Source organism: Mus caroli, unplaced genomic scaffold (genome assembly GCF_978045245.1).
Source record: "Mus caroli unplaced genomic scaffold, Mus_caroli_1 scaffold_3, whole genome shotgun sequence".
NCBI classification, from domain to species: Eukaryota; Metazoa; Chordata; class Mammalia; order Rodentia; family Muridae; genus Mus; species Mus caroli.
The window spans coordinates 64,956,873-64,982,939 of record NW_028227258.1 but is presented as its reverse complement, the minus strand read 5'-3'; the positions used below and the strand labels follow the sequence as shown (position 1 = coordinate 64,982,939).

At 46.3% G+C, this 26,067-nt stretch overlaps 4 protein-coding genes across 4 annotated transcripts; 2 read left to right on the top strand and 2 right to left on the bottom strand.

Moving 5' to 3' along the window:
- Positions 1 to 155: 155 nt before the first annotated feature.
- LOC115030641 (histone H2A type 2-A) lies at positions 156 to 769 on the bottom strand. Its single transcript, XM_029475541.2, has one exon. It carries the CDS (start codon positions 696 to 698, stop codon positions 306 to 308), a length of 393 nt encoding a protein of 130 aa, XP_029331401.2. The 5' UTR covers positions 699 to 769; the 3' UTR covers positions 156 to 305.
- A 5,136-nt stretch (positions 770 to 5,905) lies between these two features.
- LOC147005515 (histone H2A type 2-A) lies at positions 5,906 to 6,519 on the top strand. The gene has a single exon (XM_085835652.1). The coding sequence runs from the start codon at positions 5,977 to 5,979 to the stop codon at positions 6,367 to 6,369; it is 393 nt and encodes a 130-aa protein (XP_085691778.1). The 5' UTR covers positions 5,906 to 5,976; the 3' UTR covers positions 6,370 to 6,519.
- A 548-nt stretch (positions 6,520 to 7,067) lies between these two features.
- LOC147005514 (histone H3-like) lies at positions 7,068 to 8,817 on the top strand. The gene has a single exon (XM_085835651.1). It carries the CDS (start codon positions 7,153 to 7,155, stop codon positions 7,696 to 7,698), a length of 546 nt encoding a protein of 181 aa, XP_085691777.1. The 5' UTR covers positions 7,068 to 7,152; the 3' UTR covers positions 7,699 to 8,817.
- Positions 8,818 to 20,390: 11,573 nt separating this feature from the next.
- LOC110291270 (histone H4) lies at positions 20,391 to 23,402 on the bottom strand. The gene has a single exon (XM_085835650.1). It carries the CDS (start codon positions 23,358 to 23,360, stop codon positions 23,049 to 23,051), a length of 312 nt encoding a protein of 103 aa, XP_085691776.1. The 5' UTR covers positions 23,361 to 23,402; the 3' UTR covers positions 20,391 to 23,048.
- Positions 23,403 to 26,067: the final 2,665 nt, after the last annotated feature.

Sequence of the window (26,067 nt, the reverse complement as noted above, 5' to 3'; positions counted from 1 at the left end):
TGTGGGCAGATAGGGGCTGAATGCTTGGGACAGACAGTCAGCGAGAACCGCGTATCCGCTCCGCCGAGGCAGGGCACGAACCGAAGAGCGACAACAGACACTAACTACCAGGGGGACCACGGGCAGAATGGGCAAGGAAGCAGAGGACGACACTCTTACTTTTGGGGCAGGGCCAGGAAAGGCCACCAAGACCGGCTACAGTGACACAACTCTTTATCTGATTCAGTGGGTGGCTCTGAAAAGAGCCTTTTTGGGAACTCGCGGGGGTTATATCACGGAGACGCGGGCCGGCGCGAGCAGGGGCCTCACTTGCCCTTCGCCTTATGGTGGCTCTCCGTCTTCTTGGGCAGCAACACGGCCTGGATGTTGGGCAGGACGCCGCCCTGCGCGATCGTCACTTTGCCCAGCAGCTTGTTGAGCTCCTCGTCGTTGCGGATGGCCAGCTGCAGGTGGCGCGGGATGATGCGCGTCTTCTTGTTGTCGCGGGCCGCGTTGCCCGCCAGTTCCAGGATCTCGGCCGTTAGGTACTCCAGCACCGCCGCCATGTACACCGGCGCGCCGGCGCCCACACGCTCCGCGTAGTTGCCCTTGCGCAGCAGCCGGTGCACACGCCCCACCGGGAACTGTAGCCCGGCCCGGGAAGACCGCGACTTGGCCTTGGCGCGGGCCTTGCCTCCTTGCTTGCCACGACCAGACATCACGAAAGCGCAAACAGACGAACGGCCACAACCAGGAAACGGTACCCCGGCGCCGACGCCTCACCCTTTTATAGACGCAGACCCGATTGTCCGCCCGACGCTCTCATTGGCTCACACGCGTCCTGACGCCGTGGCCAATAGGAGCGAGCGGACAGAAGCCTCTCATTTACATAAGACCGGCTCCCTCGCCCCGGCGCCGCCCTGGAACGCGCGAATCACGACGCGCGTGCTCCGTGGCTTCATTTGCGTGCGGCCGCCGTTGCGACACTCCGCGGGTCGCCGGGCCTGCTCGCCGTTTCTCCTGCTAAAGAAGCTGGCTAAGTGTGCCCTGCATCCAAGAGGGCCTACTTATTCATGTGTATGTTTTTCTTTGAGTAGCGAGTAATTCTGATAGCCTGTTTATTTTTCTACTTGAAACAGTGAAAAACCTATTTGTTACATTTTAAGCGTTTCTTGCTGGGAGCCTCACTTTAAAGTCGTTAAATTTAAAGGTTATTTTCATACAATTGTAACAATGCTTAGTTTCTTAATCCATACACATCTGGGAGTGCTTGAAAAGACCAAGTACAATTCGCCTGGAGTTTACTGAAATTATTGGTTTTTTGCTACTCAGATTTGTACATAAGGAATCGAAATAACTTAAAAAGTAAACGTTACGCTGCTGCTTTTGTCGATCATTTGTCCTGATGGCTCTCTGAAGCTCCTTTTAGGAGCCTTCCAGGGTGTCTGGGGCTAGAGTGACTCGGAGTGCCTTATCCGGACTGCCATTATTTTAGCATAGCATCAGTTATACTCAGTGAAATACAGCCAGCATTTTTTAACCTCTGAAATTTGTAATAAGCTTCGTTATCGATTCTAATGTGCAGCATTAGAATCACTGAATAGGCATATTGAGTGGAAGCTTAGCTCTAGTAACAGGTATATTGTTACATAGTAACATGGTTACAATTTTTATATTTTACATTGTAACATAATATTGTGGAGCTGGAATTCTAGTCTTGTGGAGGAATAGGCAAGAGTGTAGAACTAGGATTTTGGGTTGAAGCTAGATAGGTAGTGGATTTTTTTGTTTTTTGGTGTTTTTTTGTTTTTGTTGTTTGGTTTTTTTGAGTCAGGGTTTCTTCTCTGTATAGTTCTGGCTATCCTGGAACTCACTCTGTAGACCAGGCTGGCCTTGAACTCAGAAATCCACCTGCCTCTGCCTCCCAAGTACTGGAATTAAAGGTGTGTGCCACCACCACCAGGCTTAGGTAGGCAGTGTTATTAGGATGGAGTGCAGAAAAGCATTTTAATCAAGCATTCTGGTTAAATTTGATAGATTGATATTTATGTGCATATGTGGAGTCACAAATTTGAGAGGTGGATCAAGGGTTCAGCAAAGACTCCACAACCCTGCATTTATGGACTGACTGCAGATCACGGGAATGGCGTCCTATGACCTTAGAATATACTTTTGATCCTTAGGTCTGAGTCTTGAAATATAATTTGGTATGTGTTATTCCTGATATGTGTTATTCCTATAAAGGATGTTATAGCATTGACTTTTCTATTTCTTTGTTAGTGCTTCATACCTAGTGCCTTCAGAGAGCAGAAGAGTCAGATCCCCTGGAGCTGAAGGCTTGTCAGCAACCATGTAGTCCTGGGAACTGAAGGAACCCAGATACTCTGCAAGAGCAGCAAGGGCTGTTAAACCCTGAGCCATCTCCAGCCCTGAACTTTTGTATCGATTGAAGTTAAACATATCAAAATAGGATGATAAGGAAAAATAGAGTCTCACAAGTACACATTTGGGCCAAATCTGCAAATATTAAAAGTCATCATTTTATCAGGGCTGAAGATTAATATGTCCACAACAAAAATGTATAAGTTTCTTTTAACCTGAAAGTTTATTTATAAATTTCAATAATTAGAATTTTTTGCAGTTGCATTCTTAAGATTGCCATAGTAAGGCACCATACTGTTTTCTCAGTCACACAGGCTAATAGAACAGGCTGTGAGGCTATGTATGGGTTTGACTTGTTTTGGCTGATTTTGTGTGTCAACGTCACACAAACTAGAGTCATCTCAAAGAGAGAAGTTTCAGTGAAGGAAAGGCCTCTCTGAGATCCAACTATAAGTATTTTTCTCAATTAGCAATTGATGGGGTAGGGCCATTGTGGGTTGTATACCATCCCTGGGCTGGTAGTCCTGGGTTCTATAAGAATGCAGACTGAGCAAGACATTAAACAGCACCTCTCCATGGCCTCTGGATCAGCTCCCGTCTCCAAGTTCCAGCTCTGCTTGAGTTCTGGTCCTGACTTCCTCCAATAATGGAAATGTTTCCTCTGCAACTTGCTTTTTGTTCATGCTGGTTTTGTTGAAGCAACAGAACATCTTTTGTGTGGAAACAGTTCAAGCCATAGCAGTAGTTAATGTCTATGGTAGGCTGTGAATAGTCTAATTTTTCAGAGGAAAAGGACTTGTCTATTCAATTCTGAGAGGTTATCCTGGATTAACTTCTGAATAAGCCCTAAATATAATCATCAAAGTCCCGGTCAGAGATAGTCGAAAAAAGTTTTAGTAGTAGAAGGCATTCACACACTGTCCTAAAATGTGGATTTTCCCACTTCAAATGCCTCAGAGGTATTCCCAGCCCCTAGGGTTTTAACTAATTCCGATGTGTTCAAGTTGTCAACCAAAAACAACCATCACATCTATTTCAAAACTACCTTTGCTAGCTAAGTAGGACTTTTTAAGAGTTTTTGCCTACAAAACAAAACAGCCTACACCCCCCCCCAAAAAAAGAAAAGAAAAAGAAAAAAGAAGCTACACACAAAAACTGTCTTTAAAAACCAAAAAGAATAAAACTATTACAATATAGGAGTCATATTAGGTCAAGTATACCATGGTGCAATGCTCCGTTCACTGAGCTACCATTCATTCAAAGCACATGTTTACACATCCTAAATACCCTGACTATATCTAACGAAGGCACACTGACTTCCCACTGACACTTGATACACAGATGAAAGATAGGATCCACTTAATTCTTGCACTGAAGCCATTTCCTATTTGCTAAAATAAATCCAGCTTCAGGAGCTGCAGAAATCCTAGCGCAGCTGGAGCTGCCACACTTCACTGTGGAAATGGCCACACATTCTGCCACTGACTGCTTCTTCACAACCTTTCCACAATCTCACCCCACAAATGCATTCCCCCCATTCGAAGGTATTGTCATATATATATCATTATCAACTTAGTTCCAAGGTTTATTCCTTCACCTGGTAGGGTAACAAAATCAGTACTGTCAACCAACATAGCTTTCACTTCAGCCCGTCCACAAAGCCTGAAGTTGTAAACCTATGCCAGTGTCCTCATGATATGCAACAAAATGAACAAGTAGCCAAAGGTTTGAGGGTAAAGGATTGGGCTGTAGACACCCTAAGGCAAGGCTCAACCACTTGTCTAAAAGAAAAAAAATCGGAGATTTAGTCAAGAAGCTATATTGAGAAGAATACAGGCCCAGCAAACCCCACCCCCAGCCCCGCAAATCTGTCCATCTACAGATATTGACAATGAGCTTGAAGTCTTAAGTAGAGGAGGAACCTGGGCAGGCAAGATGTTAGCAAACTTAAGGAATCCTAGGGGCAGATGCACGGTTCTCTGGTGAGTGCTACGGTTTGAACCTGCAAGATGGGAAGACATCACTGACTCTCACTGTACTCTAGGGAGTGGCCCTGACCCGGGGGTAATGGCCCTCATTGGCTCTGATGCAAGAGAAAGGTAAAACAGTAACTTCACTCTGCCTTTAGCCAAAGCAGACAGACATCAAGCGAAGACAGAGACCACACTTCGTCAGCTTTCAGTTAACCTATTTATGTTTTTCAGAAGAGCCTGCTTCTTTAGGGACAATGTTCCCAAGCAGTGTGGAGCCAACCCACTTCCATACCCTTGGGTAGATACTTGTTTAGGACCTTCCCTGTGAGTTAATTATACAAGAGTCTGGCTCAAGTGCATCTCTTTCTGTTTTTAGAAGCATGTGGTAACTTGGAGCAGAAATACCCAAGGTAGCCTGGGACCTAATCTGCAGGGACTGTGTGGGAGAAGAGCACTGACACTACGGGAGTAGCAATGTGACAGGGGCCAAAGGAGAGGCAGAGCTGACTGAAGAGCAGCAGAGGCAGGTTGGAGACAGTCAGGGAAGCAGGGGTGTGTGTGTGTGTGTGTGTGTGTGTGTGTGTGTGTGTGTGTGTGAAACTAAGGCAAACAGAAAACAAGCAACAATGTCTGTGTGGCTAAACAATTCTGATTGAATTTCTGGTGTGGTGCTTAAGACCTTGTATATAACTAGGAAAGCACTGTGCCATTGACCTACATCCCAAAATATGCCAAACTACAACGAAATAACATACAAAGTGCTATTAGGATTTCAATCTTTAACAAACTGTACATAACTCCATCTTAAATCTTGTGACCTGATAAAGGAAATTTAGTCACCGTATGTAAACTGAAAACTGCAACTAAAAAAGATCTAAGCTAAGCGATTTCTGACCCAAAAGACAAGTTACTTCACTGACGACCCCGATGGTGATACTTTAATAAGCGGACTGCCTAATGCTTTCCTACATTCTGAAAATCTATTAGCACTAATTTTATGCCACTCCCCTGCAAAGATACCCCTACACTTAATACTCCTCATTCAAGGGCACATATGTAGCTTGAGTAGAAATGATTTCTAATATCAATGGGAGGTAGGAGAAAAATAAAAACCAACAAAACCCAGGAAGCAGCAAAGACACGGTGGGTGATTTCATACAAGAAACAGGCTAAGGCCGCCTGGCTCTGCCGCGACGCCGTGCCAGTTTGTGCACAAAGATGGAGCTGAGGAAAGAACTCACAGCCTGTGCCAGTCACCTACACCTGGTACACCACTCCCTGTGGCCACGTTTACGCGTGCTACCGGCTCTCTTCCTGTTAGCTTCCTCAGCAGGAGAAACGGCGAGCAGGCCCAGCGGCCCGGCGACCCGCGGAGTGTCGCAACGACGGCCGCACGCAAATGAAGCCACGGAGCACGCGCGTCGTGATTCGCGCGTTCCAGGGCGGCGCCGGGGCGAGGGAGCCGGTCTTATGTAAATGAGAGGCTTCTGTCCGCTCGCTCCTATTGGCCACGGCGTCAGGACGCGTGTGAGCCAATGAGAGCGTCGGGCGGACAATCGGGTCTGCGTCTATAAAAGGGTGAGGCGTCGGCGCCGGGGTACCGTTTCCTGGTTGTGGCCGTTCGTCTGTTTGCGCTTTCGTGATGTCTGGTCGTGGCAAGCAAGGAGGCAAGGCCCGCGCCAAGGCCAAGTCGCGGTCTTCCCGGGCCGGGCTACAGTTCCCGGTGGGGCGTGTGCACCGGCTGCTGCGCAAGGGCAACTACGCGGAGCGTGTGGGCGCCGGCGCGCCGGTGTACATGGCGGCGGTGCTGGAGTACCTAACGGCCGAGATCCTGGAACTGGCGGGCAACGCGGCCCGCGACAACAAGAAGACGCGCATCATCCCGCGCCACCTGCAGCTGGCCATCCGCAACGACGAGGAGCTCAACAAGCTGCTGGGCAAAGTGACGATCGCGCAGGGCGGCGTCCTGCCCAACATCCAGGCCGTGTTGCTGCCCAAGAAGACGGAGAGCCACCATAAGGCGAAGGGCAAGTGAGGCCCCTGCTCGCGCCGGCCCGCGTCTCCGTGATATAACCCCCGCGAGTTCCCAAAAAGGCTCTTTTCAGAGCCACCCACTGAATCAGATAAAGAGTTGTGTCACTGTAGCCGGTCTTGGTGGCCTTTCCTGGCCCTGCCCCAAAAGTAAGAGTGTCGTCCTCTGCTTCCTTGCCCATTCTGCCCGTGGTCCCCCTGGTAGTTAGTGTCTGTTGTCGCTCTTCGGTTCGTGCCCTGCCTCGGCGGAGCGGATACGCGGTTCTCGCTGACTGTCTGTCCCAAGCATTCAGCCCCTATCTGCCCACATTCCTGTCATACACAACACTGTCCCTCACTCAGCGCCCACCTGCCTGACCCTTCCCAGGACTGAGACTCGACTAGGACGTCTAGGCCAGTCTAGACATAAGTCGCACTCAGCCGCGCTCTCGCCCGGTCCTTGGGGAATGTCTAGGAGGAGGAGGTGTCGCGCGAGGACTGGACGCGGCCGGCTCTAGGGATCATGGGGGGCTGGGGCTGGGGCTGGGGCTGGGCGGTGCTGAACACACACTAGCTTAGTTCTGCCCTGGGACTTTGGATGGACGGCCGGCGGGCGGGGGCGCGAGCTCCTCTTGGGCAGAGCCGGGCCCGCCCTCTACGGGCAGCTGCCGGACGTGGCTCCACCCTCGCAGAGCGTTGGCAAGTGGGCCGAGCGCGGGGCTGGACGTGGGGGGCGGGTGGGGGCGGGTCAGGTGGCGTGGCGGGCCCGAGCCAATGGGCAAGGTCGGGGCCGGTGACGCCCCGGCCAATGGCGCGGCAGCGCGGGAGTTTCAAGTCGCTGTCTCCGCCCCGCCGCGGGGAAGACTGCGCCTATAAAGGCGGCCGGCTCGGGCCGGTATCAGGTCCCCGAGTGCTCCTCGTCTGGGTGTCTTCCGTCTCCGCCATGGCCCGTACGAAGCAGACCGCCCGCAAGTCCACCGGCGGCAAGGCCCCGCGCAAGCAGCTGGCCACCAAGGCCGCCCGCAAGAGCGCCCCGGCCACGGGCGGCGTGAAGAAGCCGCACCGCTACCGGCCCGGCACCGTGGCGCTGCGCGAGATCCGGCGCTACCAGAAGTCGACCGAGCTGCTGATCCGCAAGCTGCCGTTCCAGCGCCTGGTGCGCGAGATCGCGCAGGACTTCAAGACGGACCTGCGCTTCCAGAGCTCGGCCGTCATGGCGCTGCAGGAGGCGAGCGAGGCCTACCTGGTGGGGCTGTTCGAGGACACCAACCTGTGCGCCATCCACGCCAAGCGCGTCACCATCATGCCCAAGGACATCCAGTTGGCCCGCCGCATCCGTGGGGAGCGCGCTTGAGCGCCCCGTCTTCCATCCGTCCCCCACAAAGGCTCTTTTCAGAGCCACCACAGCTTCCCCGGAAAGAGCTGTTAAGCTTTTTGTCTTTTAATTACATTTTTCCTATAGCTTTCCGCAGTGGCTGGTGCTTATTACCCACGGAGCCTCTTTCAAATGTTGCCTATAGTCGCTTAAGAATTTGCTAATTTCAGGCTCCTTTGCGAAGCGTGGTGACTAAAATATTTAGGTGCTCAACCTCTGCATGCCTCTAACATCAGTCTTCACTTTTTTCCTTTATATTTTTCCTTCTCTTCTAATGTAATTTGACGTAATGGAGCTTTTTCTTTTTTTAAAATGAGCATCTTTTATCTGCCTGCTATCAGGTGAGTTACTCTGTTCAGATTCAATTACTATGATGGTATGTAAGGCGTGTGTGTGTGTTAGAGGTACCACATAGTAAAAGGCTGACCTACAAACAACGTTCCTTTGGTTCCATTCTAATTGTCCTAATTATCCTTGTCCCGTCTCCATGTCTAACCAGCTTGAGTGGTGCACACACCAGTGTTTCAAACAGCTCTTGGCATTAGTGATATGTCAAATTCATCTTGTTTCCATACCATTCTACTACCATACAGCTTCCCAAACCTTTATTTCTTTCAGATTATCTACTTTACTGATAGACTACTTTCCTTTCCCCCTCATCAGTTAGAAGTCCCTTGTCCTTTGCTCAAAACTCACAAATCACCAAATACTTTACAAATGCTTTTGAGTTGTATAATGCTATTCATCTGTCCAGACTCTTCCCTTAGTTGATGCTCTCAACAACCCTAGTCTAAGATTACATGTTCAGGAAGGTTTCTCACTGTCACTAAGTAACAATCTAGAAGGAGAATCTTGAAAATCCATTTAAATTTTTAAAAATTTAGATTTATATGTATGAGTGCTTTTTGCACGTATGTATGTATGTATCATGGTGCCTGAGGAGACCAATAGAGGCTGATAGATCCCCTGGAACTGGAGTTATAGATGCTGTGTGGGTTCTGGGAATTGAAACCTGATCCTTACCAAAGATGCTATTTGCTGAGCCATCTTTTCAGCCACTTTAATTATTTTTTAATCCCAATAAAAATTTAGCACACAGCTAGTTTCTGGTTTTTTTGTTTGTTTGTTTGTTTGTTTGTTTTTTTTATTGCTTCCTAGGTTTAGATGTTCTCCCAGCAGAATAAATAGCAGCGTGCAACACCTGTGGGTAAAGTGTCTTCACATTCTGTCTCTTCTGTCCACAATAGCCTCCCCTTTGCAAATTCCCAGAATCCCTCATGCTTCAAGGTTTATCTTAAAGTCTTCCCTTTCCTTTCTTTGGGTTCCTCTCTTCTCCTGTACTCTACTCACCCTCAGCATGGGGCCAGCAATATTCATAGTATTAACATCCAAGCAGTGTCTGAGATACCACATTGGGCAGGAAATATTTACTGATGGACCTGATTTCCTGATCCATCTTTGCTTTATAGTGTGCTGTTGGGTTCAAGGAGCCAGATCTCTTGGAGTTTTTGAACTTACAGAGCACGAACAGCTCTGTGCTGGAGTTCTGGGAAGAACTTCTGAGGTCACAAATCAGGGGAGGAAGCAGTAAATGGCTCAGAAGCAATGCCTGAGAAGCCCAGGTGCTCTTTGACAGTGACCTCGCTTCTGACTTTAGCTTGCTTCTGGTAACAATAACTGTGAAGAGAATTCAGCAGGGGTACCCTCAATAGCATCCCACCCCCACCCCGTGAGCACCAGGGGGCTGGTGGCCAAGGAAAAGGCCCCTCTTTGTATCACTGAGGAGTCAGCTCTGCAGAGACATTTCTTTGGGATGTGGGTGGGAGCTCAGGATGGGACCTCCCCAAAGTATCAACAAATAAAATCAATCTAAAGAGTGGCAGAGAGGAGGGAAGGTGGACAGAAGGGATAAGAACCTCGTTGCTATGAATTGGGACATAAGGCTCATGGAGAGGCAGGACTCAACTCCAGACTCTTAACTGGGGAAGGCGCCACAGGAAAAGACAGGGATCCCAGTTTCTTTCACCTGAATAGAATTGTACCCACATAACTTGGGATAAGGATGTAGATAGTTACAATTTACACAACATGGGTAGAACATAATTGTTAGGTCCAAAGTTAACTCCCCAAAATGGCAAGTGCTGGTGACAGTGTCCTAAACAGAACTTTGGCCAGGTAAACAGGATTGTTGGTAGATAAACAGGCCTAAAAGTATATTTCTATTTGCTAGGAATCTCTTAATCTGTCAAGAGCCTCCCTTAATACACCCCAAAGGTCAGGTACCTCAGGCAATGGCATCTAGTTCCCAATCAATCCAGCTTGTATTAGCACAGAGACCCACCCCACTGAAAGTCATAAAATCTGCTTGGTTTTCCACCCTTTTGCTCTTTTCTCTGCCCCCCCCCCCCATGAGAGATAGTTTTGAAGTTTGGTCCCCAGTAAGCCTCTCTGGCCCAGGAGTGAGCCAGTATGGTGGTTTCATTGCATCGTGGTCACAATAACAGGTGCTAATGGTATCATTAGGACTAATAACAGCAGCATAGCCAACAGAAGCAATTCAAGTGAAGATGGAGTTACTTTGGTTTAAGAAGGGTAGCGGAAACCAGGCATGGTGATACACACACACCCTTAATCCTAGCACTCAGAAGACTTGGCAGGGGAATCTCTGAATTTGAGGCCAGCCTGATTTACATAGTGACTTCAAAGAATGCCAGGGCAACACAGACCCTGTCTCAAAAAAGGGGGGGGGGCAGGTGATACTGTGGGGGGATAGCAGAAGACTGGGAGGGGGAGCGGGGCTGATCGCATTGCAGTCAAGAGACAGCAGTTGGTGCTCAGCTTGCTTTTTTTTATTCCGTCTGGGACCCAGTGATGGTCCTGCCTACCTCCCCGCCTCACTTAAGCTTGTCTAGACACACACTCATGGAGAGGCAGCCTTAGAGGTGTGCCTCCCAGATGATTCCAAATCCAGTCAACTTGACAAGAAAGACTGTTAGACCTGAGAAAAACACATCTCCACGACTGTCTGAATAAGCAAGTGTTATTCACAAGGGGCTGACCAGACAACTGCCTCACCCTAAAACAGGGTTTCAGCGAACGGCCCCTCATTGGCTTTTGGGTTCCCTTTTATGGGGAAGGACTGGGGTTTATAGAAAACAGCTCTTGAGATAATTGGCTGTTAGCACCTGAACAGAGGCTCACAGCTGCCTGTGGGGTAGATAACTGGATAGAAAACAGCTGTCGGGATAATTAGCCAATTAGAGAGGAGGCAATAAAATAAATTCAAGTCTACATCATGTGGAAGGGGAGCCAGCAAGGGATCTGAGAAGACACAACTTCATAAGGCTAACGGGCAGTCACGTGTCACAGGCTCAGCAGCTGAGCAAGGCAAATGGGCCGGGCCAACATCACGGGGTTACAAGTTCAGGGTAGGTAGGCTTAGGAAGCAGAAACTTATTCAAGAAGATATGGAGACTTTAAACAATGTGGCTTCTTACCAATAATGTGGTTCCTGTTTTGTTTCACAGAACCACCACAAGTATTATTGTAAATCTTATTATAACTAGATCATGAAAAACAATGGTAACAAAATAATCGATGGAAAATTTGAAATATGCCAGTTTCTAGACAGGGGAGGACTGTTTTATTTTTGTTGAACATGTGCAGAAACTGTATGTGCCAATGAAGCCTGGGTCTCATGTTTTGCTTTTCTTTTGCATTGATTCATGGTTTCAGAAAACTGGACATGAAATATTACATGACTTACAGTATATCTTAGTGTGTTGGGGCCGGCCTGCGGCTCCCATGTCTGGGTTCGAGCCTGGGGGGCATCTTGGAGCTGAAAGAAAGGGAAACTAGGCGGAAGAGAGAGAGATGGAACCAAGACAGGATTCTGATCAAGGCTCAATGTTTAATGATAAAATCTGTGCTTATAAAGAGGGGAGCCCATCCCCAGTCACACCAAGTTTCTTGTGAAGTTGTCAGAACAGCCTTTTAGCAGGAACTCGCCAAATTCACAGTTAACTCCGGAAGATCTTGGTGTTAACTCCGGAAGATCTTGGAGAACCAGTTCGGCCTCAGGCAGGCAGCAGGCAGTGTCACATCAGAGGAAAGGGATGAGAAGCAGCACAGCAGGTGGCTCTGCCTCAGTGGCAAACGGTCTGAACCAGCCTGTCTAGGCTGAAGGAGGTTACATTAGTGCAACTTGGAATCAGCCATAACTGATTCCTGCTGACATAAAACTATAGCAAAATATTCATTCTATTACCTGGTAGATAGATAGATAGATAGATAGATAGATAGATAGATAGATAGATAGATAGATCTAAAATGGAAACAAATTGCACAAAGTGCTTATTTTCAATCCTAGTCTATTTCATGGAAGAGAAAATTTAAAACGACACTGCTTTCCATTTTCTAAGAGGAAGTTACCATGAGCTAATAGGTTACAACATCCCAGAGCTATAATTAAATTTCAGACTAAATACTTAAGAGTTTCACATGTGGTAATATGGTATAGTGGTTAAAGGTGCTTCCGCCAAGCCTGGTGACCTGAGTTCTATCCCTCAGCCCATGTGATGGAAAGAGAAAAACAACTCCAGCAAGCTGTCCTCTCACCTCCAGTCTTGCACTGGGTATAGCATGTATACACACACAGAAAATAAAAATGGTTTTTTTGTTTGTTTGTTTGTTTTTTGTTTTTCAAGACAGGGTTTCTCTGTGTAGCCCTGGCTGTCCTGGAACTCACTCTGTAGACCAGGCTGTAAAATTGTATTTTAAAAGAGTTTTTATTTTTAAGTTTTTTTAAAAATTAACAGAGAAAATCACTAAGAACACTGTAAAATCAGCCCGCATATAAGAACTTGTTACCGTTTCATTCAGTAGGATAAAAGGAGAAATTGTAACTGGTGACCAGGGCACAGTGTGTGGTAGAGGCAGTGCTAAGAGATGAACTCTCGGTAGGGCGGGTTCTTTAGGGTCCTGAATGCTAACTAGGGCTGGCTTTCTTCTGTCAATAGGATAAGAGAATTATGAACGATTCATTACAGAAAGTGCAAATTATAACAAACACACACAAGAAAGATATGCTCATATACACCTGACACCCTCTTCTGGCCTCCATAGGAACCTCCCACACCACCCTCAGAGACAGAAATAATATATTTAATCTTTAAAAAAAAAAAAAGATAAAACTAGAACGCAGACAAAGGCAAGTTAAACCAGTAACGGATATCACTTGAAGTTTGCAAAGTTGAATCATGTGCAGGGATGGCCAGGATGGAGGGTGTGTATGCTTGAGGCTGCCCTGGCAGCATGTAGACCTTGCCATCATGCAAGGCAGCCACTGGTGCTTAAGACAAGTTTACATCGATCCAGAAATTCTGTTCCTGGATATTTATTCAAAAGAAATTCTCATGCAAGTTTATCAGAAGGCATGGTAAGACACTGGAAACAATGTGGGCATTCCTCATCAGGAGGAAGGACATATATGTTAGGTTAAGGCCTAAGTAACTGTTGTCTGGATAGCCTGCCATTAAAAGGAAAATTTCTCATGTTTCTGGTGTTACAAGGAAACTTTCTAATACCAAGTTGATTACATATTCTGTTATGTTCTGTGCTCTTAGAAACCAGTCACTATAGAAGTCAGTAGAACTATTTGGAATAAGACTTCCATTTTGAGTGGTGGTCAAGTAAAGTTTAAGTTCCCAAAACCTCCCTGGGAGCTGACATCCTACCTGGCAGAAAGAGACATCTATGTGAGTAACTGACATCCCAGTTGGCGAGTTAAGACATGAGCGTTACAAGTCCTATCCTGGTAGACAAGACATAAATATTAGACAAGGGCAAGTCCCCTACCACAGTTGAATAACCCAATGGGAGGATACATATAGACAAAGACATATTCCTAAGGAAATCCATCTCTAGATCTGATTGACAGGATAACTTGGCACAGATGTAGATATCAGGCTTAAAAGTCTGTAGGACTTTAACTCAGTGTCATGGTTTAGTTTCTGAATCTGGACCCTGAGCCTGCTTGCTCAGTCCTGGGGTGTATGCTCAGTAAACTCTCCCTGTCTGACTGAGATCCATGTCTGTGTGGTTTTGGGGGTGGTTCCTGGAACCCAACAAAATATAGATACACTGTCTTCATTTGGGCTGCAATGATAAAATGTTTTGGTAATTTATAAACAGAAGTGCATTGTGGGTAGCTGTAGAGGCTCAGAAGAGCAGGAGCAAGCAGATTTGTGTCTGGTGAGGGTATTTGTCATGGATGGTGCTTTTAAAAGTCCTCAGCATGGAATGAGGGGTAAACAGTTGACTCACTAATCCCATCGATGAGGGATCCACTCTCATGACTTAACTGTCTCTGGTACTGGCTCTTATGCCAACTTGGCATAAGGCAGTCATCTCGGAAGAAGGGATCTTAATTGAGGAAATGCCTTCGTGAGACCAGCCTGTAGAGTGTTTTCTTTTTTTTTTTATTTATTTATTATATGTAAGTACACTGTAGCTGTCTTCAGACACTCCAGAAGAGAGAGTCAGATTTCGTTACAGATGGTTGTGAGCCACCATGTGGTTGCTGGGATTTGAACTCTGGACCTTCCGAAGAGCAGTCGGGTGCTCTAGAGTGTTTTCTTAATTGATGATTTGTTTGGAGGGCCCAACCAGTTGGAGGTAATGCTGTCCCTGGGCAGGTGGTCCTGGGATAAGGATGCAGCTGAGAAAGCCCTGGGGACTACCCAGTAAGCAGTACTCCTCTATGGCCTCTGCTTATGTGACTCCCTCCAGATGCCAGCCTTATTGGAGTCCCTGCCCTGACTTTCCTGGATGGTGGACTACAAGGATGAAATAAACCTTTTCCTTCCCAGCTTGCTTTCAGTCTTGGTGTTTTATTTATTATAGAACCCAACATAGAAATGCTAGGAGACCTTATAAAGCTCCCCCCACCACTATCATATTGGCTAATAAGTCTTAATATGCACATTTACCCAGGTATGTGGTGTGGGAAAGAGGATACTATGTTCAGAAAACGACACCTAAAAACAGAAGTAGACCTTAAAAACACAGTTCTGGGCCAAGTGAAGTGGTACCAACTTGTAATCCCAGTGCTCTGGAAACTAAAGCAAGAGGATTACAAATTCAAGGCCAGCTTGGACCATTCTGGAATTCTACCTTATCTAAAAAAAAAAAAAAAAAAAAAAAAAAGAATGAAACTAATCTTTTAAAATCCGATTTTATTAATATAATTTATTATAATATACAGAGAGAAGACATTTTAAACATAAAATTGCCTTTTACAAGGGTGGGAGTTTAGGAACTAAGTGTAAAGAGAATAAACGAGTTGCTTAAGCAAATGAGAAATCAAGCTGTCCATGGAGATTAGTAAGCAGGCGGCGGTGTGAAGGGGCCCGAGGAGCTTCCGAGGTAGGAGGCCTAGTCTCAGGCTTCGGGACAATAGCAGATGAGGGTCTGGCGATGAGATCGATGAGCAGCCACAGCGACTGCTGCCTCAGGCTTGCCTGAACCTGGCAGAGGGAAAGGCTGTGGTGCGAACTTACGTTCTATTGCTGTGATGAAACACCATGACCAAAAGCAAGGCGGGAAAAACTTTTATTTCTTCTAGAACCCAGGGCCACCAGCCCAAGGATGTCATCACCCACAATGGGCTGGGCCTCCCACATAAATTACTAATTAAGAAAATACCCTACAGGCTTGCCTACAGCCTGATCTTATAGAGGCATCTCTTCTACTGAGGATCCCTCCTCTCTGAGGACTCTAGCTTGTGCCAAGTTAAAATAAAACTCACCTGCATGGGTAGAAACTGATCAAAACCAACTCTGAGCCTATGGCCTTTAATTGTTCAGGGCCTGGAAGATGGGCTGCAGGTGAGCTTCAGGCAGTGCTGGGGCAGAGAGGCTCAAGGACACAAGAATGGCCTTGCAGACATCTGTGCCACCTAAGTATCTGGTGACAGGAAACTAGTGAAGATGTTTACCCTAAAACCAAAGGGAAAACCAAAATGGAAAATAAACATCACTTCACCACTTTTTGCTTGCTCTCTCTCTCTCTCCCTCCCTCCCTCTCTTCCCCCCCCCTCTCTCTCTCCCTCTCTTCCCCTCTCTCTCCCTCTCTCTCTCCCTCCCTTTCTCTCTCTCTTTCTCTCTCTCTCCCTCTCCCTCCCTCCCTCTCCCTCTCTCCTTTCTCTCCAGACAGGGTTTCTTTGTGTAGCCTTGGCTGTTCTGGATCTTGCTGTGTAGACCAGGCTGGCTCAAACTCAGGTCTGCCCACCTCCTAGCCAAGTGCTGGGGTTAAAGGCATGAACCACCCCCCACCCCCCCCCACCTCCCAGCAATTTCACGTCCTCAGCTTGACTTTGCATAGATTTTAACTTGCTCTCTAAAGTATTCCTATTGGGAAGGAAAACACTTTCACCACACTAAAGATGAGGACATTTAAGTTTGACAAACTAGGATCCCCACGGCTGCTCTCAGCAGACTCTCAGCTTTATTATCTGGGGAAGGAGCTCATTCATGCACAGTGTAGGGAAATCAAACAACTCAGACAATCAAAAGCTGGGAAAACTTACACCCGTGAGTCATTGTTAGCTTTTTGTGACTATTCTTAGTAATTCTCTGTATATCCATACAAATGTGTACTAGTCTCTGTTTGTTTAAACTCTGGTCTTTTGGCTCAACTAGAAAAAAATTAATAGCTACCGTAAAGTAGAGGATTTCAAAAGAGGAGAACAATGACTCAAAGGTGGCTAGCTGGCTATTCATGAGGAAGCTGCAGCAAGTCAGAGGAGAGAGCCTAGAGAGGAGAAGTCAGACTTGTAACTGGTTTCCAGGAAATGTATGTGATTGGGGGGGCAGGAGAGCTCCCTGACGCCATTATATTAGAAGCAGAACCATAGAATAGACCCACAGTCCTTTGTACTTATCTCTAGTGGATGTTTTGAATTACTCTAGAGATGAAAGAGAAGTTAGAGTTTACCTCTTGGAGAATTTTCAGGGTTGGAAATGAAAAGGAAACTATTTTGCTAGCAAGCCCCTCCCCCCTCCAAAGTATGATTACATCTTACATTCTTCGTTGGTAATAGTGGCTGAGCAGGGTTCTATGGGCCTTCCTGTTACAGATAGCTGAGGTGATAAAGAAGAAATGTATTCGTGCAAAGGGAAGCCTGATTCTCTGGTTTGATCTTCACAGACTCAGCATAGCTTAAATGCTTCAGTCATGCCATAGCATGGTACTAGTGAGACTGACAAGATGTGGGCAAAGGTCACCATCAAGGTCATCCAAAGGAATCTCTCTGGAAAGATGTATAAAGGTGTCACCCAGCTGGGCTCTGTAGTGCACTGCCTTTAACCTCAGCAATCCAGAGTCAGTGCCAGGTGGATCTCTGTACGTTCAAGCCTGGTGTACCTACAGTTCCAGGACAGCCAGGAATATATACTGAGACCCTCTCCCAAAAGAAAAGGAAAGGAAAGAAAAGAAAAGGTATAATAATGGTTTAAAGGTAGGATATTGGAAAAACTTGGGAAGAAAAGAAAACATATTCATTGATTATTAAATTCAGTTCTGTGTTATAAAAAGCACAAAGGAAGATTTAATAAAACAAGCCTTGCCGGGCGTGGTGGTGCACGCCTTTAATCCCAGCACTTGGGAGACAGAGGCAGGCGGATTTCTGAGTTCAAGGCCAGCCTGGTCTACACAGTGAGTTCCAGGACAGCCAGGGCTACACAGAGAAACCCTGTCTTGGAAAAACAAAAACAAACAAAAAAAGAAGCCTTTACTTTTCTAATCCCTCCATCCTCTACATTCGCCTCAAATGCTTGGCAAATAAAGCAACCCTTTCCATCTTTTTACTTAAACCACAAATCGCTGGGCCACAAACCCAGGTTTTCCAAATCAGTCTCAGTAAGACTGCAGCAAGGCTCAGGTGCCCCGTGCTGACGGTGTAAGATCTCACTTCCATAACCACTGACTTCAGTCTGGAAATGTTCTCTGCTTCTTTTATTTGCTTAGTTCTCTTTAAACCTTTGTGAGCCAGTGTTTGAGAGCAGTTGAGCAAGATCAGATGTGTTTATCTGCAAGGCCCTTAGCAGTGAGAGTTACAGCATGACATGAACTGGAATAGCAAGCTGTTGGTGAGGTTGTAAAGGGAAGCCCATTTCTTTTTCAGCTCAAAGGGTCACAAATGCTGTCCTTGCAATTTCCCCTCAGTCCCTGCTTCTCGGTTACTGAATACCTAACTGGCTAGGATGGCAGGCACTCTGGATTTCCCAAAGACTGACACAAGCTCAATCCTTCTGCCCAAACTCCCCTAATTCCCCAAAACATACTGACTTCTGTAGTTTGAGATTCAGAAAAGTATCTAGATTCCTCATCGTATTCAGTATTTGGTACCTTTAACTGCCGAGCCTCCCCCCCCCCCTTCCCTCTCCCTCTCTCTATGTGTGTGTGTGTGTGTGTGTGTGTACAACATCTATTTCTTCTGGAGGTCAAGGTCAAGTCTTGATCCCTTCCTTTGACAGCATGTCTATTAAGCATTGTGCTTAAATCTACTTCACTCTATAGTAGTACTTAATGCTGTTGAGAGCCACCAAAAGTGAAGACCAATAAAATATAGTTCATTTTATTGAGGGGAAGGCCTACTATTTTTCCTCCAACCTACACATATCACCAAATTTTGCAAATAAAAACTAGAATGTGTTGGGGTCCAGGAGACGCCCACAAACCACATGAACACTGATCTCAGTCAAACAGGGATGGTTTATTGAATGCACACCCTAACACTGATCGATCAGGGCTATAGCTCAGAATTCGGGGTCTGAGGCCATGACCAGGAATATTTTTCTGTGTCAGCTTATAAAGGCTAAAACCACAAAAGTCACAATGAGCTCAAACACAGGTGCAGGATGTGTTGCCTGGTGGCGGCCCCGACTCGGGTCAGTTTATTCATAACTTTATGTTGCCCTTTAGTTTGATGGGTCCTTCAGGAAGCTTATAGTTGTGGAATTTCTTAATATTAACAAACCTTAAAACATACAGGATATAACGGGGTATGTGGTCAGCATGGCCCTGCTCTGAGTCCTTATTTTTCTGTGGCAGTGACTGGAAGACACATTACAGTAACAATATGAATAGCTGGTGGGTTACAGCTATACTAAGTCAGGAAGACCTCAAAAGAATGCAAAGGTAAAATACAAACAAACAACAAACCTGCACTCAAATTTAATTGAAAACTGTATTTAAGACGTAGCCTCACTCCTTCCCACCCCTAAACTCCTCCACAACTTCTCATCCTGAGCCAATCAGGTCAGTCTGCTCCTTTCCAGCGCATAGGCCCACTCCTCTGAGACCTCATTCCCCAAGCTGCCAAGCAGGGCTTGCTCCTCCCTACCCTACAGGCCTGAGAGAATCCTCCAGTCAACTTCCCCACCCATCAGGCAGGCTGTACCCTTTAGACTTTCCAGCTTCTCTGTGATCTGGAGGCTGGGAGCCCCCTCAGTAGGCACCTATCCCCTCTGCTTCACCCTGCTGCAGGATATTTGATCACACTGTGAACCCTGAGGCTGTGTTATGGTGTGGCTCAGACCTTCTTAGCACACACCTTTAATCCCTCTGGCTGGAATACAGACACACCCTTTACACACCTTTAATCTCAAACAATATAGGTAAAGTTAGTTTGTAGAAGGAAACACCAAGTTTGAAAGTCATGTGGCAGACAAAGTAGTGAATGAGAGAAAGATTTGACAGAATAGGATGTGCCCAGCTCTTACAGAGAGAAGAAAGGGAAGAGAAGTTACTTAAGGGGTGGGGTAGAGAGAGAGGAGACAGTTTTACTGGGATAATTGTATAGAGACAGGTTGCAGAAAGAGAGAACAAGCCAGAGAATGAGGAGGAGCCAGAGGACTGGAACAGACTGCCCAAGTTAGTACGAGGCAAAGCAGAGTGATCAGAGGCTGAGAGAATCCAGATTGAATCAGTCAGCTTGGAGAGGTGTTGGAGCCAGAACAGCTGAGTGGACCAGCCAGCCAAAGTTCAGAAAGAATTAGGAAGAGGTGAGCTTATTCAACAGCAAGTCTCAGACACTGAAAACATTCTAGGCCTTGATTAGATTGTATGGAAGCTAGAAGCTTCCAGGAGTAGATCTAGGTCAGCAGCCAGAGGCAGTAAGCCTCTCAAACCACAATTATATCAGAATAGAAATTACTTTTACATTACCTCAAAGGTCTCATGGATTCTCTGGGGATCTTATTTTCACTTGCTGCCAAGGCTCCTCTGCTCCTCTGAGATCTTCCATCTCCAAACTCAGACAAGGTTCGCTTCTTCATATGCCATCCCTCCTCAGGGATCTAGCGTAAGTTCTAGCTGCCCAGATAGGCCACCTGCCTAGACACCCAGCTCCCCTTGATCATCTGTCCCAAACCATTTGCTAACCAGAGCTTAGTCAACGTTTCTGCTGCCCAACCACCCACCTCAAAAGAAAGAATGATTAAAAGATATCAAGTTGGCACGGAGAGGAGATGGGGGTTGGTCTGAGGAGAAGTGGGTGGATATGGCCAAGACACATTGTGTGTGTGTATGTATGTGTGTATATATATATATATATATATATATATATATATATATATGCATGAAAAATTTAAAGAATAAAGAGTGGGGAAAAAAAGTTGAAGTGAAAACTTCTAGTTTTTTTTGGAAAGTTAGTTATGCCAAATGATGTTTTGAGGGAGCACACAGGTGAAAGGACGTCTTGCTAAAGCAAACACATGAAAGACTGTTTTCCTGAAGCAGACACAGGTGAAAGGATATTTGGATACAGGGAACACGTGAAAGAACGCTTGATGAAGGAGTATAAATGTGACCTCACAAACAGTGGAAGACAGGCACTGAGCATTGGTTTGGTTTGCTCCGCCTCAGTATTTTTCACTAAAGACACACACACACACACACACACACACACACACACACACACACATTCGCCTTGTGAGACATTGAGAGAAACTCACCCACTCACTGCTCATGAGGTTCCTGGGCAGCTTGCCACTTCAGCAGCCTCACCTCAGGCCAGTTGGGGAGCCTGGTGGTTTCCTCAGGATTGAACTACAGTTGTCTGGTGTCTGCCTGCCTAGAGGACTGGTCTATAGCTGCTGAGTCTTATTTGGTGTTTGCTATGGGACTGAAGTTCAAGCTCGCCCCAAAGAACTATTGCTGAGCACTCCCCCGTATCCTAATAACTTTTCTCTTCCACTACCTCTGCTGGGTGGTCGCTAGAAGAGAGATTGAACCCTTATTAAAAGTAGGTTGCAAAAAATTATGCCTACAAAAAGTATCCCAATAATAAAGGAGATTCTCTCTCCCGTTCCCTTAAATTCTCCTGATGTAACGCATTGCCTTTAACCCAAATAAATGAACATTGGTACAATAGGAGAAACTCATTGCATTTCACCAATTTCCCTATTAAGGTCCCACTGGCTGAAAGAGCCAATCAGGATGTTGTTGCTTGGCTCACCAGGGACTCTAGTGTTCTCTAGTAAGTCAGTTTCCCCTCTTCCTTCATAAGCAAAGGCCGATGCCAGCTTCCGAACCTTGACTCTTCCCAGAGACAATTTCTGGTTGCCTCATATGGTCTTGTAAAACATTACCGTTGGGGAAGAGCACATTAAACACGGTCTGAGTTATGCTTCTTACAATTGCATATAGTTATCTAAAATGTATTTCCTTTAACCACAATAATTATAGGCGGATCAATACAACTATATTCCTATGGTGATCCTCACAGTATACCCGAGGTGATATACACTAAAATCCAACTTCTCTGATTGGAAGTTGGATTTTCATAAGTGATTGTGTAACGGAATGCAGCAGAGGCTGCACGTCATCTCACCTGAGTAAAAGGTTAATATGCAATAGCCAAAATAAAATAAAAACAAGCCCACAGCCAATAACATGTTCAACCCAAATCAGCGTGCTACAGAATATAGATGCATACATAGAGAATGGCTTACTGCGTTCTTGGCCATGTTGAGAATTTGCTTTTGCCTTATCAAAATTAAAATGTACCATCTGATCAATGGTACACACGTTTTGGCAAGTCTCTTTCTAAACAGGTCCCAACACACCACACACCTGAGTGACTTCTAAGATTTTCTTCCACTAAATAATATAGTGTGCCTCCACTCATTGTTCACGGTGTTTTTGTTTTGTGTTTGTTTGTTTGACTATACATTCTTTTCTTTTTGTTTTTAAGATTTTATTTTATGTATACGAATACACTGGTCCTCTCTTCAGTCACACCAAAAGAGGGCATCGGATCCTATTAGAAATGGTGAGCCACCATGTGGTTGCTGGGATTTGAACTCAGGACCTCTGGAAGAGTCAGTGCTGAGCCACCTCTCCAACCCTCATGAGGGTTTTTTGTTTGTTTGCTTGCTTTGTTTTGTTGTTTTGTTTGTGACAGGGTCTTGTGGTTCAGGCTTTCCCCCAAATCATGCATAAGTGGTCCTTGAACCTCTAACCCTTGTTTCCTCCCTGACTTGCTGGGATTATAGCTGTCACCACCTGGCTTGCCTCTGTTATGGGACATTAAAATGTCGTTGCAATTGCAGAGCTTCGATTCCAGTCCACTATTTCCTAGATCCTTGCCTAAACTGAGGAGTTTTGCGAGGACTTTTGGGGGTCCTGCTTGGTGTTTAATTGTAAAGACACCGGAGACATCTGGATACAATAAGGCTGTTGGCCTGTTTCCTGACAGTCCCTCAGCTAACCCATCTACCTAGCCCGACCGACTTCTTGCCACTGTGTCCCACCACGTTGTCTCTTTAAATCCCTGTTCCGTTCTTGTCCCTGCTTGTCTCCCGCCTGTCCTGCCCAAGCTTTTGCTGCCAGCTCTTTATTCTGCAGGAGGCCACACGCCTAACTTCCACTGAGCCAATCAGCAGCAGGACAACGCCCGGTCTCTCTTACGTAGCCTTTTGGCGCAGAGGGTTACGTGACCTCCACCTAGGCAGCTAGCTTTCTAACATGGCCTGAGAAAATCTTTTGGGAAGATGAGGAAGGATAGAAGGTGGGTTGTGGGGCCATAGAAACAATACCAAATATCCGGCCAAGCACAGCCACTCACTGGAAACAGGGACACACCCACATAGCCATTGCAACACCTAGTAGCGTTGAGTCACAAGGAAAACTAGCGCCTTTACCTTAGAGTCTAGACCCACGGTTATACTTGTGCGACCCAAGTCAGTGTCAGCTCTCCTGAGGAGACTGTGGTTGGCCCTAAAAAGGGCCGTTAGGGATGCGGGAGGGGTTTGAAGCGGCGGCGTCTAGCCTCCGAAGCCGTAGAGGGTGCGGCCCTGGCGCTTGAGAGCGTACACCACATCCATAGCGGTGACTGTCTTGCGCTTGGCGTGCTCGGTGTAGGTGACTGCGTCGCGGATGACGTTCTCCAGGAACACCTTCAGCACACCACGGGTCTCTTCGTAGATGAGGCCGGAGATGCGCTTGACACCGCCGCGCCGAGCCAGGCGGCGGATGGCGGGCTTGGTGATACCCTGGATATTGTCTCGCAAGACCTTGCGATGGCGCTTGGCGCCACCCTTGCCTAGACCCTTCCCACCCTTTCCTCTGCCAGACATGGCTAATGCAGTCTGAAACACCAGCTAGTGAGGAATTGGAGGTGGAGTGCCACTAATATATGAGAGGATCGGACCAGATTGAAAACTGAAAGCGCGCGGGCGGGAACCTTTCTAAATTATCCCGGCTCTGGATGTTGCGTCATCTTCCTGTTTTTCTTTTCTCTTCTCTGCCCTCTACCGGTTCCTTACAGTCTCAAGCCTTTATTTTTTTATTTTCGATTTTCTTAAATTATGGTGCCGAAGTCCCTCGGAGAATTCAGATTCCTCCAAATAAAACTTAGAGATGACACAGACTTTGGAAAGCACTGACGCTAAAAAGACAAAAGACCGGAGAAAGAGAAATTTAGAGATGAGGGGGGAGAGCGCTGCACTGAAGGGCCCGGAGCTCCTGTTAGATAAAAACCGCAGCAAAAGTTCCAATACCCAGCGTGACAATCGAAAGCAGCGGACCCAGGAATGTGTGTGGAAGAGAAAGGTCGCGGGCGTTTCTGCGTACAGTCGCCTGTTTCGTTGATATAGACACAGTATTCAGATCAAGCAGAAACTAGATCATAGGAAAACTGAGGATGCCGCCGATCCTTTTCACCGAGGTCAGTGGGTTTCCATGCTCTTCTACCCAAAGGCCCGCTGACAAGCCGAGGAGCCCGGGAATGCTGCTAAACTCGTTTCCACAAGTCCTTTGAGGCCCGCCCATTGTTTTCAGTTATCCCAAACTGTCTCTACTATGCAGTAGGCTAAAATTCACTTTTTTCAAGTGTGTGTCTGTTTCATACAGTCACGCTCTGGGAAATGAACTGGAGTCTGTACTTCTAGTATGTCTGTCGTTCCCAGGGCCGCCCATGGAAGAATCATGAGAAAGCATTCTGCATCAGAACCGTAGTGGGTTGGTTGGGGCTTGTTTTTAAAGTGATCTGATAGGCCTTGTTCTGACTGTTCCTTTATTCTAACATCTATATGTGCTCATGAATCACCACCACCACCACCACCACCTTTTTTCTATCCAGATTTTCTGGCTCCAGACATGTAGATAGATGTAGGTTTTGAGTCACCTTAGGCTGGGGGCTCAGACCCCCCTCTCAACTCAAATGTTTTAAACCTAAGACCTGTGAATTGTACATCTTAGAGGGAAGAGAGCTCCCTCCTACCCCAGTAACCTCGGGCAGTCATACAGGTCTCTTGATGGATAGATCCTGTTTGTGGACCAATGCATAGACATGCCTCCATGCCCAAACTAGCACCCTAGAATTCAGAGCCTCTCCATCCCGCAGGCACTGTTTTCTGATTCCCATGGCGACCCCTGGAAGCTGTGTTGCTTCACATCTCTGTATTGTGCGGACTTCTCCACATCCTTGACTATGTCCCTAATGGGATGTGATTTCTGTGTTTTCTTTCTTTTTAAGGTGAAGTGCAGTAGAGGCTCAATAATTGTTTATGGGTGGACAGTTCCTGCCTTTGCCTCTTTCCTTGTAAAATAAAACAACCATGTGCCAGGCTGACAGGGCTTTGGTACCAGGGCCTGAGGCAGACTCAGAGTCTACCATCTTTTCAGTTGAAGGGAATCAAGAATATTCTCCCACTTCAGACATGAGAATCATTTTGAGCAGAAGGGTTGAGATCTGTTTAAGAGTGGACCCTGCAAAAGATATCAACATTTTATCCTGTTTGCAGAAAATCCCCGGAGTGGGGAAGGGGATGGGAAGAGGATAGGGAAGGGGGTGTGGACAGGAGTGGGCAACAATAACGTTGTTCTCTTTTTCAGGGGTGAGACCTGAGACCACTCTTGAGTAGACACTGTCTCAGGACTATCCTGTCCCTGTCTATTCTCCTAAGGGCGATTTATTTTCCCAAAGTCATTTGACTTTCCCATAAGTGTCCCTTCTTCCATTCTCTTTCCCCTACTTTAGGTATGTGGACCCCAAATTCTAACCACCCCCTTTGAATTACTCAGTTTTTGAGAATTCCCATGTCTATGTTCAATACACATATTTAGAAGGAAACAACTGTTTGACCTATCTTTTCTTGTCAGATTCAATTCCAACAAAGAAATAGCCGGGCGTGGTGGCGCATGCCTTAATCCCAGCACTCAGGAGGCAGAAGCAGGCGGATTTCTGAGTTCAAGGCCAGCCTGGTCTACGAAGTGAGTGCCAGGACAGCCAGGGCTACACAGAGAAACCCTGTCTCGAAAAACCAAAAAAAAAAAAAAAAGAAAACAGAAAAGAAATATGGAGGTTAAAGCAAAAAACAAAACAAACAAACCAACAAATCCCTAAATTAAAAAAAATGCCCTTAAAATATATAACTGATAACATTTCTTCAGATCTCCAACACCTTATACAGCTCTGAAATACTGTATTATACTTTTACACTTGAGAACATTCGGTGAACTATTAATTATACTAAGTTGTCATGTATAGGCAGTAATGGTGACTTGATCAGTAGGAAGGAGACTTGAACTGATTTCTATCCAGTGGCAGGATACTGGAGGTACTGGCCCACCTCAAAAAGGAGTAAGAAAAAGGTCCCAAATACCTGTGGTTTCTTAGTTTGGTCCTAGGTCTCAGACCATTCAAAATCAAAGCAAACCAGGTAAACAGACCAAAATTCACCTGGTCCAAGTTGGTGTTTGACTCTAACTCTGGGGGTTCTTGAGCCCAAACACAAAACTTAGTCCATGCTTTTGTATTAAAAACAAATATATAAAATACAT

Excerpts from the sequence above, each read along its gene's own strand:
- LOC115030641 (XM_029475541.2), bottom strand. The coding sequence starts at position 698 with ATGTCTGGTCGTGGCAAGCAAGGAGGCAAGGCCCGCGCCAAGGCCAAG.
- LOC147005515 (XM_085835652.1), top strand. The coding sequence starts at position 5,977 with ATGTCTGGTCGTGGCAAGCAAGGAGGCAAGGCCCGCGCCAAGGCCAAG.
- LOC147005514 (XM_085835651.1), top strand. The coding sequence starts at position 7,153 with ATGGCGCGGCAGCGCGGGAGTTTCAAGTCGCTGTCTCCGCCCCGCCGC.
- LOC110291270 (XM_085835650.1), bottom strand. The coding sequence starts at position 23,360 with ATGTCTGGCAGAGGAAAGGGTGGGAAGGGTCTAGGCAAGGGTGGCGCC.